We start from the raw sequence: 16,721 nt of genomic DNA, 5'->3' as shown, positions 1-16,721 counted from the left end.
AAGTGAATCCGTGCGATTGTGCACATTGCTCTGTGAGCATGCGTTGTAGATGGTGTGTTATTGGTCACAAACAGACCGGAACCTGAAATAAATTTAGCAGGAGAGCAGAGCCCTTCTCGGTGGGAAGCACAGAATTTTCAAACAACCATCTTTAAAAGACTTTCTGTTAGAAGGATTTTTAAGGACTACAAAATCATGCCAATTAGGACGTAAAGTAATTTCACAGGACTAATACTGGGTTCCCCCCAATTGGAATGACCTTGCTTTCCACACAAACAAATATATATAGTGATTTAGGAGTTCTGAAAACCCTGACTGCAGACACATACTTTCCAGCAGTAACAAACATCTCATCCCGGCACCTGGAGAAGATCACTGTGGTGGCATTCCCCACGTTGAGGCCGGCCGCAGGACTGCCACAGATGGCTTCTCTCTTGGCTATGCTCCACACGACCACACTGCCAAAACAAAGAGGGACCGAAAAAGTCAGGGGGAGACAGGCTCTCAAGAGGAGAAGCACTTTTTTTAGTGGTTCTAGAAAGAAAGAAAGAAAAAAAAAAAGGAATGAAAGAATTACACTGATCCCCAGATGTCTCCTGCATCACACTGGATGTTAGGAGACGAGCAGGTGACATTTCAAAGGTTTTGAAGGAAAATGATAATGAGGCTAGAAACAAGTGACCCCATCAGTGAAGCCTGATGCTAAAACAAAGACATTTTCAGGTAAGCAAGGCATAAAAGTTTACCACCCATTTATCTCATGTAAAAAAAACTTCCTTGGAGAAGTATTCCAGAAAAAAACAGTGCAAGGAAGAGGATGATGTCAGGCAGTGCTCCCAAACGTGACCGTGTACCAGGGTCACATGGAGGGCTTGCTTAGAGGCTGCTGGGACTCCCCCCCAGAGCTTCTGAGTCAGCAGGTCTGGGGCAGCCCTGAGATTTCACTTTTCTAAAAGGTCCCCAGTGACGCTGATGCTGCTGGTCTGGGGACCACACCTGGAGAAGCACTGCGTTGGGTTCTATTTCCTTCCTTCTGGGTACAATCACACAACTTAGCCCTAAATGGAATGTGTTCAGACAATAATACTAAAAATGCTGGGGAACATCTGAATCAAAATATTAAAGAAAAAGGAAGCAGATGTTACTTGTTAATGTAAAAACATGCCTGGCTATGTTTCCCAAATTTCCTCCATGAAGAAGGTATTATCACAGGGGGGTCTAAAATCCAGGTAGAACCGAGATCGGTAGGAATGGGGAGATAGAAGGTAGTGTAAGAGCCATATTTTTTTCTTTTTTCTCAGTAGGAAATTGATAGATATCATCTGAAGTGGAAAACTTGAGAGGCATATCATCCCCCCCAAAAAAGAAACTCTTAAAACCAAGTACCTCATGCCCAAGAGAAATGAAAACACACATCCACACCAAATCTTGTACATGAATGTTCATAAGAGCATTATGAACAATAGCCTAAAAGTGGGAAGGACCCACAGCCCCATCAACTGATGGATGAAGAAAATGTGGTGTAGCCCTACCATGGAATATTATTGGACACTAACAAGAATGAAGGACTGATACATGCCACAGTATGGATGAACCTTGAAAACATGCTCAATTAAAAACAGTTATAAAAGGCCACCTATTATATTATTCCACTTACATGAGACACTGAGAGCAAGCAAATCTATAGAGATGGAAAGTAGAACAGTGGTTGCCTGGGGCTGAGAGGGTAATGGTGGAGCAGGAATGGGGGGTGACTGCTAATGGGCAGAGGGTCTCTTTCTGGAGTGTTTAAAATGCCCTACAGTTGTTTGTGGTGGTGGTTACACAACATGTAAAAAATGTCTTTGGGGAAGTATTTCAGCAAAAGGAAGGAAGGAGGGAAGGAAGGAAGGAAGGAAGGAAGGAAGGAAGGAAGGAAGGAAGGAGGGAAGGAAGGAAGGACGGATGGATGAACCCACTTGAGTAACCACTCTACCTAAAAGCCTACAGCCATATACTCTAAATGGGTGAATTTTATGGTATGTGAAATACATCTCAATGAAGGTATAAAAAAAAATCCACTGCTCCTGGAGAGAACTCTTCATGGTGGAGGGGATAGGAATTCTGAATTCTTATGCATAGCCAGACAACATCTATTCTTTATAAACCATGGACATGGCATAGCTTCCATTTTTCCAAAACAAGTTTAAAATTTAAAAACAAATAAAACGCACTGACATAGATAGTGAGTAGGCCAAATAAATTTCAGCATATCTGTCCAATGGTATACAATGCAGTCATTGCAAAGAATAAGATCTATGTCTGAATGAACACACAGGGAGGATGGCATTGGTAGCTGCAAAGTAGATGCAGAGAAAGCATTTGACAAAGTACAACATCCATTCATGATAAAAACGCTCAACAAAGCAAGTCTAGAGGGAACATATCTCAACATAATAAAGGCCATATATGAAAAATCTACAGCTTACATATCACACTTAATGGTAAAAAGCTGAGAGCTTTTCCTCTAAAATCAGGAACAAGACAAGAATGTCTTCTCTTACCACTATTATTCAGCATAGTACTGAAAGTCCTAGCCACAGCAATCAGACAAGAAAAAGAAATAAAAAGGCATCCAAATTGGTAAGGAAGAATTAAACTGTCACTGTTTGCAGATGACACGATATTATATATAGAAAAACTTGAAGACTCCACAAAAAACAAAACAAAACAAAACAAAACAAAAAACTACTAGAACTGATACATGAATTCAGTAAGGTAGCAGGATACAAAATTAATATACAGAAAATATGTTTCTCTACACTAATAATGAAGTAACAGAGAGAGAAATTAAGAAAACTATCCCATTTGCAATTGCACCAAAAAGAATAAAATACCTAGGAACAAATTTAACCAAGGAGGTGAAAGACCTGTACTCTGGAAACTATAAAACATTGATGAATGAAATTGAAGATGACACAAACTAATGGAAAGACATTCCATGCTCATGGACTGGAAGAACAAACATTTTTAAAATGTCCATATTAGACTCAAAGCAATCTATACATTTAATGCAATTGCAATCAAAATACCAGCATTTTTCATATTAGTAGAATAATCCTTATATATGTATGGAACCACAAAAGACCCTGAGCAGCCAAAGAAATTTTGAAAAGGAAGAACAAAGGTAGAGGTATTCCAATTCCAGATTTCAAGATTACTACAAACTGTAGTAATCAAAAACAGTATGGTACTGGGACATAGACATGGAGATCAATGGAACAGAATAGAGAGTCCAGAAATAAATTTGCACGTTTATGGTCAATTAACCTATGACAAAGGAGGCAAGGATATCCACTGGGGTGGGGCGCCTGGGTGGCTCGGTCCGTTAAGCATCTGCCTTCAGCTCAGATCATGATCCCAGAGTCCTGGGATTGAGCCCCACGTCAGGCTCCCTGCTCAGTGGAGAGGCTGCTTCTCCCTCTCCCTTTGCCTGCCATTCACCCTGCTTGTGCTCTCTCTCTCTCTTTGTCAAATAAACAAATAAAATATTTTTTTAAAAAGGATATACAATGGGGGAAAAGACAGTCTCTTCAGTAAATGGCATTTGGAAAACTGGACAGCTACATGCAAAAGAATGAAACTGGACCACTTTCTTACACCTTGCACAAAAATAAACTCAAAATATACTGAAGACCTAAACGTGCGACCTGAATCCATAAAAATCCTCGAAGAAAACACAGGCAATAGTTTCTTTGACATTGTCTGCAGAAACATTTTCTAGATACATCTCCCCTGGCAAGGAAACAAACGCAGAATTAAACTAGTGGGACTACACCAAAACAAAAAAACTTTTGCACACAAGAAAACCATCCACAAAGCAGAAAGGCAACCTACTGAATGGGGGAAGGTATTTGCAAACGACATATCTGATAAGGGATTAATGCCCAAAATATATAAAAAACTTATATAACTCAACACCAAAAAAAAAAAAAAAAAGACAATAAAAAATGGGCAGAGTATCTGAATAGACATTTTTCCAGAAAAGATATACAGATGGCCAACACACACAGGAAAAGATGCCCAACATCACTCATCATCAGGGAAATGTAAGTCAAAACCACAACGAGATAGCATCTCACACCTGTCAGCGTGGCTAAAATCAACAAGACAAGAAACAACAGGTGTTGGCGAGGATGTGGAGAAAGGGGAACCCTCTTGCACTGTTGGTGGGAATGCAAACTGGTGCAGCCACTGGGGAAAACAGTATGGAGGGTCCTCAGAAAGTTAAAAATAGAAATACTCTACGATCCAGTAATTCCATTCCTGGGTATTTACCCAAAGAAAATGAAAACACTAATTCAAAAAGATACATGTGCCCCTGTGTTTACTGCGGCATTATTTACAATAGCCCAGATCTGGAGGCAGCCCAAGGGCCCAATAACGTATAGAACTTTTGAATCATTATATTGTGCACCTGAAGCGAATATAACCCTGTGCATTGTACTTGAAAAAAATATTTTTAACAAATAAAATTTGAGATGAAAATGTAAAACACTCTCCCCCAAACCAAGACTCACGTTCTATTACATGGTAATGCAAAACAGTTCCACAAGCAGGTTACAAAATATTTTTAAAAATATATCTATGTACATACATACTGTAGAATGTCCAGTGCGATTACCGGCATCCTTTCTGTTCCTCGTCATCTGCGGAGAAGCCTGGTGTGTCCGATGTGCCCTCCCACAGGTTCAGGGCTGACCCCTGTGTGAAACCAGGGGGCAGAACCCCACCCTCCTTGCCCGCACCGCGACTGTTCATCTTTCCGGCATCTCTCTGGTAGGGGCTAGGGTGGGGGCGGCCTGATTGCCGAGCTCTAGAGAATCTCTGGGGATGGGATCCAGGCCTCAGCTGTTCCAAAATGTCCTCAGGTGATCCCAGCGTGTCCCCAGGATGGAGAGCGGCCCCTTCAAGTTGAGCTGAGACTGGTAATGGTTGATTTCTGGATACACGTCTTATGAAAAACCTTCAAATGGGGATGGCCCAGGGAAAGCATACGTGCTTACAGGATGGGGCGGGGGGAGTCTCGTGAACATAATGCCAACTTGCTCTCTAGTAAGAGGGCTGTCAAGATATAACTTCACACAAACGTAAATTTCCTCTGGGACACCTGCGTGCTCAGTCAGTGAAGCGACTGCCTTTGGCTCAGGTCATAATCTTCAGGTCCTGGGATCGAGCCCCATGTTGGACTCCCAGCTCAGCTGGGAGTCAGCTTCTCCCTCTCCCTCTGTCTCTCCCCCTGCTTGTGCTCTCTCTCTGTCTGTCTCGAATGAATGAATGAATAAATAAAAATAGGAAATAAAGCTCCCTGGTGGGTTGCAATGCGCATTGATGGTTGAGAACTGTAGCCCTGGGGTATTTTTCCCATAGGCTTTTCACATGACACACAGCTGAATAGGGACAGGCCAACAGAGAATGTCGGGTGGGGGGGGGGGGAGGGAGGAGAGGGTGCATGACATATCCAGAAATAAACGTGTTGAGTTCATTACCTTCCGTCATCTGGGCCTCCAAGTGATACCAAGTACAAATCATTTGGTGAGAAGGCCAATGCTTCGATTTTGCCCTTGTGAAGTGACAGCCGGGCAATCAGCTCCCTTTTCTTATAATCCCACAAAATGATGTCTGCCTGGGGGCAAGAATATACTGTCAGATCACAGACCGGCTTCAGAAGAGTCTGGGGGGAGAGCTCCTTGTCTTGGTGAAAACAATCGGTAATCGCACTTTTTTTGGGAATTAGATCCTGTCTTACAAACACAAGGCAAGAAACCGGCAACGGTTTTAAATTAAGCAGGGACTAAAAAAATCAAAATCAAAATAAACTAAGCACGGACTTTCGGTTCCTTAGCATTATCAGCCAGCAAGCTGCAGGATCTGGTGCGAACACCAAAAACACTTTATTCTCAGCCCCAGGGAATGAAGATGAGCTCACAGAGGAGGCAAGAGGAAGAAGAGGGAGGGGAAGGATGTGTGCCAACACAGAGCTGAGCTAGAGGGGGGTGGGTTTTCCAGGGTGGGGGCACCTCTCTGTCAATTTACAGGGAGCTATTTTCAGCTCATTCACCTTGAAGCCCATGAACGTGACCTGTCCAGAGGCTAGGTAAACCCCACTCTTGGAGATGGTCACACAGGAGACATTGTTGCCATGACCGTGTAGGAAATTCTGTTCCTGAGTGTTTATCGCCTGAATCAGGATTGTGCAGCCCAGAGGGTAGATCACATGCTCCTGGTCAGGATGGCATTTTAGGCCAGTGGGCACATGTCCTGAAAGAGAGAGGTTAAAAAGAGTAATCATTAAAAAAAAAAAAAAAAAAAAGGTAAGCAGAGCAGAGCGGGTGAGTCTTGATCTCTGGGGTGTGAATTCAAGCCCCAGGTTAGGTATGGAGCTTACTCAAAAAAAAAAAAAAATAATAATAGGGGTGCCTGGGTGGCTCAGTTGGTTCAGTGTCTGCCTTCTGCTCAGGTCATGACCCCAGGGTCCTGGGATCGAACCCCATGTGGGGCTCCCTGTTTAGTGGGGAGCCTGCTTCTCCCTCTCCCTCCGCTGCTCCCCGTGCTTATGCGCTCTGTCAAATAAATAAATAAAATCTTAAAAAAATTTTTTTTAAATAGTAAAAATGTAAAAAATAGTAATAAAAAAAATAGTAATAATGCAGAAGTGGCTAATTTTTAAAAAGTTGGATACAAAAGAGAGCGCTTTTGGAATAACCCTTATTTCAACTAAAATAAATGTGCTCTGTGTGTGTGTGTGGGGGGGTAATGTATGTAATTTTATTCCACCGACAAGGTCAGCTTCGTGGATCACTTCTCAGCACCTAATGTGTATAAACTCTCCAGGGGATCCGGTTAAAATGAAGATTTGGATCTGAGGTCTGGAAAGGGGCTGAGATGCTGCATTTCTGACAAGCTCTCAAGAGACGCTGATGCCGGTGCAGCAAACTCACTGCTGGAGACCAAGTCCCCAAGGGCCACGTTAGTAATGCTGAGAAGCAGGACTTCCTGAGTGCACCCGGAGAACGTGAATTCACTCCCTCGGGGCAGAAGTTTGGTAAAGATAATTTGGTTCTAAGGCAGCACCAGGCGATCTAAAGAATCACCAAGCTCTCTCAGTGTGAGACCCCCCCCCACATCCTCCAGGTATTTGCAAGAACCATCTCAAGAATTACAAACCTTTGTTATATGTTTTAATACGAAATAGACCAAAGTCCTTCATTATCGCTCAACTTTGGGTCAGAATTTTTTTGGGTTGTGCCTGATACTATTTTACAATATAAACTGTAAAGTCAGCTTGATGAGTTAAAAGTCATTTCAAGTGGAATGGTATTCAATGTGTAGATCAAGGAAAAATAATTTTTATAATAATACATTCGATCTCCTTTCTAAAAGCGGGATATATTTTTCCATGAAGTCTCCCTTCAGGGTTTCCAGTGGCATTTTCAATTTTTCCTCATAAAGATCTCACACATTTCTTAGTACAGTGATTCCTGGGTATTTTAAAATCATTCTGTGGGGCGCCTGGTTAAGCGTCTGCCTTCGGCTTAGGGCGTGATCCCAGCGTTACGGGATCGAGCCCCACATCAGGCTCCTCCGCTGGGAGCCTGCTTCTTCCTCTCCCACTCCCCCTGCTTGTGTTCCCTCTCTCGCTGGCTGTCTCTCTCTCTGTCGAATAAATTTAAAAAAAAATCGTTCTGTGGCTATTTCCTACTCCATCAAAAGAATCATAAATATTTATTAATATTGTCTTCTGGTCTTTTAATGAAATCATCTTTTACATTTAACTCCCTCTAGAATTTATTTTGGTGCATAATGTGATTCCAGTAGCTAAACAGATTTTTTTTTGCTCCAATTGCCAAATATATTTATTGAATAAATGATTTCTCTTGCTTTAATTGAGATCATTCCTTTTTCATGCAGGAGGCTCTCAAAAGACTAAGGTATGTGTCTTTGGGAGTGATCTATTCATATATATATATATTCAGCTGCAGTTACCTTATAAGCAATCATATGGCTATCCATATGGAGAAAGTAAAATTAGACCCAACTTCACACCATCCACAAACAATACGTTTCAGGTAGATCAAGGACCTAACAGTGACAAACAAGACTTAACGTGAACACGAGTTGTAGCAAATGACTTCTTCATCTTGCCGCAAAAAGAACAAATCCTGGGGCGCCTGGGTGGCACAGCGGTTAAGCGTCTGCCTTCGGCTCAGGGCGTGATCCCAGCGTTGTGGGATCGAGCCCCACATCAGGCTCCTCCGCTATGAGCCTGCTTCTTCCTCTCCCACTCCCCTTGCTTGTGTTCCCTCTCTCGCTGGCTGTCTCTATCTCTGTCGAATAAATAAATAAAATCTTAAAAAAAAAAAAAAGAACAAATCCTAACAGCAAAGGCCCATATATTCATCCAGTTATGTTAAAAATCTAAAGTTTTTAGTGACATTTAAGTGACACTTTAGTGATCGGTTGATGGGGCGCCTGGGTGGCTCAGTCATTAAGCGTCTGCCTTTGGCTCAGGTCATGATCTCAGGGTCCTGGGATCCAGTCCCACATCGGGCTCCACGCTCTGCGGGGAGCCTGCTTCTCCCTCTCCCTCTGCCGGCAGGTCCCTGCTTATGCTTTCTCTCTCTGTGTCAAATAAATAAATAAAATCTTAGAAAAAAAAGCAGGCTTCAGAATGTGTCCAGGATGATATTTCTATAAAATATAGAAATATAGAAATATATTATATATATATAAAATATATAAATAAAAATAATAAATAAAATAAATAAAAATAATAATAAAATATTATAAAAAATATAAATATATATATAAAATATATATAAAATATAGAATATAGAATATAAAATATAAAATATAGAAATATGCCACTTTGTACTATAAATTGTTTATACATAGCATATTTAACATTTTACACAGTAAATGTACAGTACAGTACAGTAAAATTTAAAAACATAGCTAGAAAGAGTACACATTAACTTCAGGATAGTGGTTGCCCATAGAGAGGGAGAAAGGATAGGATAGTGTGACAGGAGAGAGGACTTAAAAAGTGAATTTTTTTTCTTAAAAAAAGTAACTCAAATAAGAAAAATTATGAAAATTTGCTAATTCTGCATGCAATACTCGGTATTTATTGTGGCCTTCTAAACTTCTGTTGAACTGTTTTACGATAAAAGTGAAAGAGCCCTGTAATATCCCCTGCCCACAGTAAAACACTGTTAAATTAACATGCAGATGTGCATTTCTTCAGATTTATTTTCTTTGCATTTAATAATTAGGGCTCTTGGTAGCAAACAAGAAAGGTCATTTCTGGCATAACTTAACAGGAAAAATAATTTCGTGGAAGGAATACAAACAGCTCACAGAACTGGTAGGAAGTATGGAAAATCACACTTGAAAAAGGGGCAGGACCAGTAAGCAAGCAGGTAGGCGAGACTGAGGCGACAAGAGACAAATGAAGGAATTCTCCTTCCGAGCCCGCTCCATGCCCAAGGCAAGTACTCTGCTCTTAGGCCACACTCCTGAAGAGAGGAAGCTCTGGGTGGGAACTTTGCACCCTGAGCTGATGATGTCACGGGTCTCCAAACTGGCTGCCGAGGAGTTAGGGGAGGAAGCATCTGCCCCTTTTAAGACCTGAGCAAAGGCAGCAGAAACCCCTCTTGCCCATCTTGGGATTCTCCTCAAATAAAAGGATATCTGGATGCTGAATAGCCAAAATCACACATGTCCCCTAGAATGAATACATTTCCCTCTTTTCTCCATATATACTCACCCCCACTGCTCCCCACCTCTCTCTCTCTCTCTATCCTTCTGTCTCTCTCTCTCTCTCTCTCTCACACACACACACACACACACACACACACACACACACTTTACTTAAACTATAATAGGCTCATCCCATACATACTATTGGGCAAATTGCATTTTACACCTAATATATCTTTGACATCTTTCCTTGTTATTTCCCTATAGATCTCTCATTTTCCTGAAGGGTTATGTAGTATTTTGTTGTACAAAAGGACTATAATTTTGGGGCGCCTGGGTGGCTCAGTTGGTTAAGTGTCTTCCTTTGGCTCAGGTCATGACCCCAGGGTCCAGGGACCCAGCCCCACATCGGGCTCCCTGCTCAGCTGGGAGCCTGCTTTTCCCTCTCTCTCTGCCTGCTGCTCCCCCAGCTTGTTCTCTCTCTCTCTCTCTCTCTCTGTCAAATAAATAAATAAATAAATAAATAAATAAATAATCTTAAAAAAAAAGGACTAGAATTTTAAAAATAATTTATGGGGGTGAAATTCATGTAACAAAATAAACCATTTTGAAGTGGATAATCCAGTGGTAGTTAGTACATTCACACTGTCCTACAACTACCACCTCTGTCTAATTCCAAAACATTTCTGGACTACAATTTTTTTTTAAAGATTTTATTTATTTATTTGACACACATAGAGCAAGAGAGCACAAGCAGGGGGAGCTGCAGGCAGAGGGAGAAGCAGGCTCTCTGCTGAGCGGGGAGCCCGACGCAGGGCTCAATCCCAGGACCCTGAGATCATGACCTGAGCGGAAGGCAGATGCTTAACTGACTGAGCCACCCAGGTGCTTGGGAATAGTTTTTTAAAACCAAGTTCTTACCAATGGACATTTCGGTTTCCTCTGTTATTTAGGCTATGATACACAATACCACAGTGCATCCCACAGTATATGACTTTTTGGAAACTTGAATAAGTGATTCAAATTTTGGAACCCAAAGATTATCCTCATTAAAAATCATAAAACTCTTTCAAAAGGTTGTAAAATTTATTCTTCTGACACTAGTAATTGAGAACCATTTGTTATTCTCACCTTGCTATTATCCCTATTTGTAGCTTTGCCAGTCTGAGAAAAAAGAGTCATTGTTTTAATAGCAGGGTTTTTGTTTGTTTGGGTTTTTGTTTTTGTTTGTTTTGTTGTTTTAGCATTTTGAGCTAGTAGCCATTTATATTTCTTTACCTCTTATCTATTTCAGGGGTCAGCAAATAGTAAATATTTTATGGGCCACAGTTACCAGAGTATGCTACTATAGTGTAAAAGCAGCCATAGACAATATATAAACACATGCACATGGCTGGGTTCCAATAAAACTTTATTTAAAATCCGAGCAGAGGGGCGCCTCGGTGGCACAGCGGTTAAGTGTCTGCCTTCGGCTCAGGGTGTGATCCTGGCGTTATCAGGTGGAGCCCCACATCAGGCTCCTCCGCTCTGAGCCTGCTTCTTCCTCTCCCACTCCCCCTGCTTGTGTTCCCTCTCTCGCTGGCTGTCTCTATCTCTGTCAAAAAATTAATAAATTCTTAAAAAAAAAAAAAAATCCGAGCAGAGGGCCAGATTTGGCCCAAAGGCTATAGCTGGCAGACCCTTGATCTATTGCTTTATTGTTGGTGTTTCTGGTTTAGAAACTCTTTGCATGACAGGATAATCAAGGGCTTATCTACTCCAGTCAATCGATAAATGGTGGCTATTCTTGTACCAATACCAAATTCTTAATAACTATAGCTTTAAAAAATGTTTTCATAAGCAGTACAACTATATTTGGTTTGTTTAAACAATAAATTCCTGTCAAAATACAATACTTACAACAGTCAAGGGCTATTACACGTTTACACCCTTAAGTTAAAATTCATAAACTGCAATGTAATTCTCCAAGGAGTTCTAGTGTCAAAATGAGAAAAGGGGCTTTGCACTGGCTTCTAATTCGTTTCCGCGTGAAAGCTAAACTCTGTCATGGCCGTGGAATATAATGGACCCCATATTTACTCTTAGAGCTCGGCGAAACAGCATGAACTCAGTTGCAGAGCTCTGTGTTTGCAGCTCTGCACTGGTCACTAGTGTGACCCTCTGCACTCGGAGGTCACTCACTCCCTTTACCAATGACCTTGTCACCGGCGGTAAAGATGGCCGACTTCTCAGATGCACTAAGCGCCCACTTTTCTATCAGAAACTATTGAACTAAAAACGAAGAGTCAAGATCCAAGTCCCAGAAATGTGTCTGAAATTTTAGTCTTTGTTCTGCATCTGCATTACTACAATGTTAAAACTTTCAGGCAACACGACGCACTTAGAAAAAAAGAAAGTTTGGTTTTTCTAAAGTGCAACGCATCGCTTGTTTCCATCCTTCACACACAACCTCAAAGAGCACTTCCCCCTTAATGTTCAAAATAACTGTCCCTCCTAAATAAGAGGTGAGCAGAACCAGCAGGCCTCCCCCGACCCGAGCATCTCTCCCCTTCAGGTCCCGCTGGCGTCCTCTCCGCCTTTTATCGGGGTCTGAAATCCTCACCATGAAGAGTTCTTCTAGGGTTAGGGGACAAGACCATCCCCTAAAGCGGCTGCTCACACCCACGTTCGGACTGGGGACAGCTGGGATTCTAGCAGTTTCTTGGTCCCAGGGGCCGGCCCGGACTTTGCAATCCCGCGGTTACCGAGGGTCGGGCAGCTTTGGGGGCGGCGCGGGGGCTTAGGGCCAAGGCAGAGCTGACCAGAGGGAGAAGGGTTACGGCCACCCTACTCACGCTCCAGCCCGGGGAGGAGGCCCTTGTCCCTTTTAGGTGCTGCGAAACCATCCCAGTCCTTGAGGCTTCGAGCGAGGAAGTGACTCCCCAGGGCTTTGGGGCAGGAGAGAGCTTGGCCCGGCCAGTGTCCCGCGCTGCCTTCCGTGTGCCACTCGGCGTCCCACGGTCCCTGTTTGCACTACTCGTCCCCGGGGCTTGCAAACCGCCCAGCCCAGACACGCTCGAGGCCTCACCGTTGAAGCCGATGACAGCCTCAAGCTCCAGCTCGGCCACCTCGGCTTTGAGCGAAACTTGGTTCTCCATCCCCAGGAGACTGGGCTCTCTCCTCTCGGCCTCCGCTGGCGCAGCGTCTCCTGGTCGGTATGGTAACGGACGTGCGCATGCGCACCAGGCCCACGCCAGCGCGGACTGCCGGCGGCGGCGCCCAGAGCTCGCGCTGCAAAAACAGGAGGGTTTCTTTTCCTTCCCGTTTCCCTGGAAATTTAGGGGCACTGAGTGCACGCTTTCCCTCCACGGAAAGCGTCTGTGACTTTTATCGTAACTATAGAATCAAACAGTGAGTGTCATTTAAGGAAGGCTGCTATAAAATAATATATAATGACCACTTCTTTGGGTCCCTTGTTTGAAGCAGGATTGAAAGGAATTTAAGCTTTATTGAGGTATCACTTTACATATAAAATTCACTTTGAGTTTTAGTAAATTTATGCAGTTGGGCAACTATGCCCACAGTCCAGTTTTGTTTTCATTTTTTGTTTGACGCAGGATGAAATTTCTGGTAACTGCTGGAGGTCTTGAGATGCTCCCACCTTCGCGGGAAAATGCTTAGATTTTTGTCCAACAATTTTATTTTAATTGCGCCGGGCTGTTCGCATCTCTCAGTGGGAGCAAATTAGATGAGATTGTTCCAACCTAATGTTCCCTGGGGGCCGCTTCCCTTTTTTGATCATCCTTTTGAGGCCCCAGTGCACGCTCCCCTGACAAGCTCCGGGTTCCGGTCGCGCCCGGGCCGAACCGCGGGGTATGAGCCGCGCGGGCCGCCGTAGTCAGCTGCCGCGAGCAGGAAGTGTCCGAAGGCGGGCGGAGACTGCACGATGGCCCCGGACCCCTGGTGAGCCCCGGGTGAGGGCGGCAGCGCCGAGGGTCCGCGGGGGAGGCCGGGCTTCCGGGCAGCTAACGCTAGCCAGGCTCTGGGGCCGGGGGAGTCTTTCAGGGTGAGGGGAGGGGCAGCGAGGCCCCTTCCAGTGCTCAGGGGGGCCGTGCCGCGTCCCGCCACACTCGGTGCTCGGAGCGGTGGCCCGGGTGGGGAACTGGGCGGACTCCGGGGAGTCGACGGCTAGTACCGAATCCTGGAAACATGCTTTTAGGCTTTCTCGGCTGTATCTGGCTGGCCGCGGGGATTTCCCGCGCGTCCTGGCTGCTGAGCTGGTTGGTGCAGGCTTCCCTGGACTCCCGGGAAAGTGAAGTCCAAGTCACCTTTCTGTGGAATGCCGGTCCATGTGGGCACGTTCCCCCTCTTACTTCTCAGGCGGAGAAACCGAGGTTCAGAATCCACGGTCACCCGCCAGTTAGTAACCAGTTGGCACTAAGACCTAGATCTTGTGGGCCCTTCAAAAAGTTAGAGGAATCTGGGAGGGAAATTACGCATTTGTTTGTAAGGCATTTAACCCTTACCTGAGTCCGTATCGTGTAGGCTGTTGCTACTGCCGCAGGTCTGCAGTAAAAAAAAAAAAAAGCTGGTAAGGGTCGTTCCTTCAACAATGAAGTCCCAAGGACTGAATGATGAAAGGACACAAGTTCTGATCCTAAGGAACATACTGCTACGGCATGAAGGACTGGAGTTCTTTTGGTTTCATGATTAAAAGCATATTATAGCGTTATGAAGTTCTTGTTAATATTTTTGTTATAATTTATAATTGTTTAAGTTGCAGGCGGCTCTTAGGAGAATGGGTTGCAGGATCAAAGTTAGCACTGCCTGGGATTTAGGCGACCTGGGCCAGTGGCTCACTTGATTTAACGCTAATTTTTTTCCACCTAATTTTAACACTTAGAAAATTTAATAAATACTGAAAATTTGCAGAGAAAAAGAACCCCACATCTTCAACTCTATCATTTGGAATAATAGGCATTATTGATTTTTCAAATGAAAACATTAGTTTATATAATATGCATTTATTATATATTGATATATTTATTATATATTGATATATATTTATTATATATTATATCTATATATTATATATTGCATTTAAATATTTATATAAAATTATAATATATAAATTATTTATATATATTTAAATAAATAAATAAATAAATAAATAAATAAAATGTACAAGTATCTCCGGCTTCTTGAGACTTCACATTAGGCCACTTTGCTTTTACGAAAGACTTACCTTAGTATCTGTTTTTGCTAACCAAAAGAATTCAGAAGAGCATTTTTGCGCTTATGAAAAAAACGGGGAAAGCAAAAATAGCATTCAGCATTTGTTTTGCAGCAAGCTGTCATAGAGACATTGCACCTCCCAGTCAGCGGAAGTGCTCCCCCCAGCTCCTTCCCTGGGAACTACGCTCAGCATCTCAGCATCAGGCTGTCATAGCTTTGAACTGTGTGTGAGCATCTGGGCTTTATCGTGGTTTATTTTGTGTATCCGTTAGCAAGATGTGCCCTAAGCTATCAGAAAAGCCAAGAGAGGTAATTTTTTGGGTCTAGAAAAGCTCAGAAAATTTTCCATTTATATTTATGGTAATTGGCCCCTTTGCTTTACGTCATTTTGGCTTAGGAAAGGTTTTGTGGTTGGGATGCCTGGGTGGCTCAGCCGTTGAGCGTCTGCCTTCGGCTGGGGTCATGATCCCAGGGTCCTGGGATCGAGCCCCGCATCAGGCTCCCTGCTCAGCGGGAAGCCTGCTTCTCCCTCTCACACTCCCCTTGCTTGTGTTCCCTCTCTCACTGTCTCTATCAAATAAATAAAAATAAAATAAAAATTAAAAAAAAAAAAGGAAAGGTTTTGTGGGAAGACTATTTTTGGGTAGTGAGAGAAACCTGCATGTTTTACAAAGGAAGGAACATTTCATGTCATTAAATATTTACTGAAAACATGATTTTTTTAATGGTCCATAATAGTGCATCATATGAATAACCATAATTTATTTAATTATTTCCCTTTTTGTACCTCTTTGTAATGTTAGAGTTTGTTTTGTTTAACTATTGCAAAGACTGCCGCTGTTCTATTCTTTATTTCCTCTGTTTGCTTCCCGGAAGTGGAACTATTAGATTGAAGGATATGAACATTTTTAAGGCCCTTGGTACGTACGTATTGCTAAGTTGTTTTCCACCTCCTGGGAGCTGACCCCTTCACTTTACACATAAGGTAGGAAATAAAGCTCGGAGATGGTTATCCATTTAGATTGCTGGAAGCAATCAATGGACCCGCAGCCTCTTCCCCAGTTTATGCTGAGAGCACATCGTGTTCCCTGTTACTCTTAAGTAGTTTGACCCAGCGGCTTTCTCATCTGACTGTTGACCATGAAGCAGTGAGGGAACCCTGCTGTGTTAGCTGCCTTGCAAAGCGAGTTATTGAGCAGGAGGGCCGAAGGGAGTATGGAATGGGACTTTGAAAAAAACCTGTAAAAACAGACTTGACTACATACAGCTTTGTCTTCGTGCTCTTGAAAAATCATAGGCCAGTGATGCTTTACTCCTGAGTGATATTCTAATGTTTAAAAATGGAATATATGTGGGGCGCCTGGGTGGCGCAGCGGTTGGGCGTCTGCCTTCGGCTCAGGGCATGATCCCGGCGTTACGGGATCGAGCCCCACATCGAGCCCCACATCGGGCTCTTCTGCTGTGAGCCTGCTTCTTTCTCTCCCGCTGCCCCTGCTTGTGTTCCCTCTCTCGCTGGCTGTCTCTATCTCTGTCGAATAAATAAATAAAATCTTTAAAAAAAAAAAAAAAGGAATATATGTTGGCTAATTGAACATAATGATAAAAAAAATGGAATATAGCAGTGACTGCTTTAATGGCATATCACAGCAAGTGGCAAGCTCACTTTTTAATAGAAGTAGCAAGTGATTACTGCCTCTTAACTGGTTCTTTGCTAAGGTTAATTAACTTTACTGCTCGGGCAATGTATGTGTTGATACTACATCATT

At 43.1% G+C, this 16,721-nt stretch overlaps 2 protein-coding genes across 8 annotated transcripts in view; one reads left to right on the top strand and one right to left on the bottom strand.

The window, feature by feature from the left end:
- CFAP52 (cilia and flagella associated protein 52) overlaps window positions 1-12,923 on the bottom strand; it is a 39,905-nt gene extending 26,982 nt beyond the window's left edge. For both annotated transcript variants that reach the window (XM_045797255.2, XM_045797253.2), the window contains exons 1-4: window positions 12,809-12,923; window positions 6,101-6,300; window positions 5,529-5,665; window positions 330-458 (exon numbers count right to left, since the gene is read on the bottom strand). In XM_045797255.2, the coding sequence (XP_045653211.1) occupies window positions 330-458; window positions 5,529-5,665; window positions 6,101-6,300; window positions 12,809-12,878 (536 nt within the window). In that variant the 5' untranslated portion in view covers window positions 12,879-12,923. The remainder of the gene's footprint in view (window positions 1-329; window positions 459-5,528; window positions 5,666-6,100; window positions 6,301-12,808) is intronic.
- A 645-nt stretch (window positions 12,924-13,568) lies between these two features.
- Window positions 13,569-16,721, top strand: part of STX8 (syntaxin 8) — a 247,999-nt gene continuing 244,846 nt past the window's right edge. For 3 of the 6 annotated variants that reach the window (XM_045797261.2, XM_087867611.1, XM_087867613.1), the window contains exon 1: window positions 13,570-13,683. In XM_045797261.2, the coding sequence (XP_045653217.1) occupies window positions 13,667-13,683 (17 nt within the window). In that variant the 5' untranslated portion in view covers window positions 13,570-13,666. Of the gene's footprint in view, window positions 13,684-16,721 lie in introns of all 6 variants that reach the window. The other 3 variants (XM_045797258.2, XM_087867609.1, XM_087867610.1) reach the window with 3 other exon arrangements.

This window comes from Ursus americanus, chromosome 14 (assembly GCF_024610735.1).
Source record: "Ursus americanus isolate L20-20 chromosome 14, mUrsAme1.1.p, whole genome shotgun sequence".
In the NCBI taxonomy this organism is placed as follows: Eukaryota; Metazoa; Chordata; class Mammalia; order Carnivora; family Ursidae; genus Ursus; species Ursus americanus.
The sequence above is the reverse complement of the archived record's forward strand: the minus strand, read 5'-3'. Positions and strand labels throughout refer to the sequence as shown.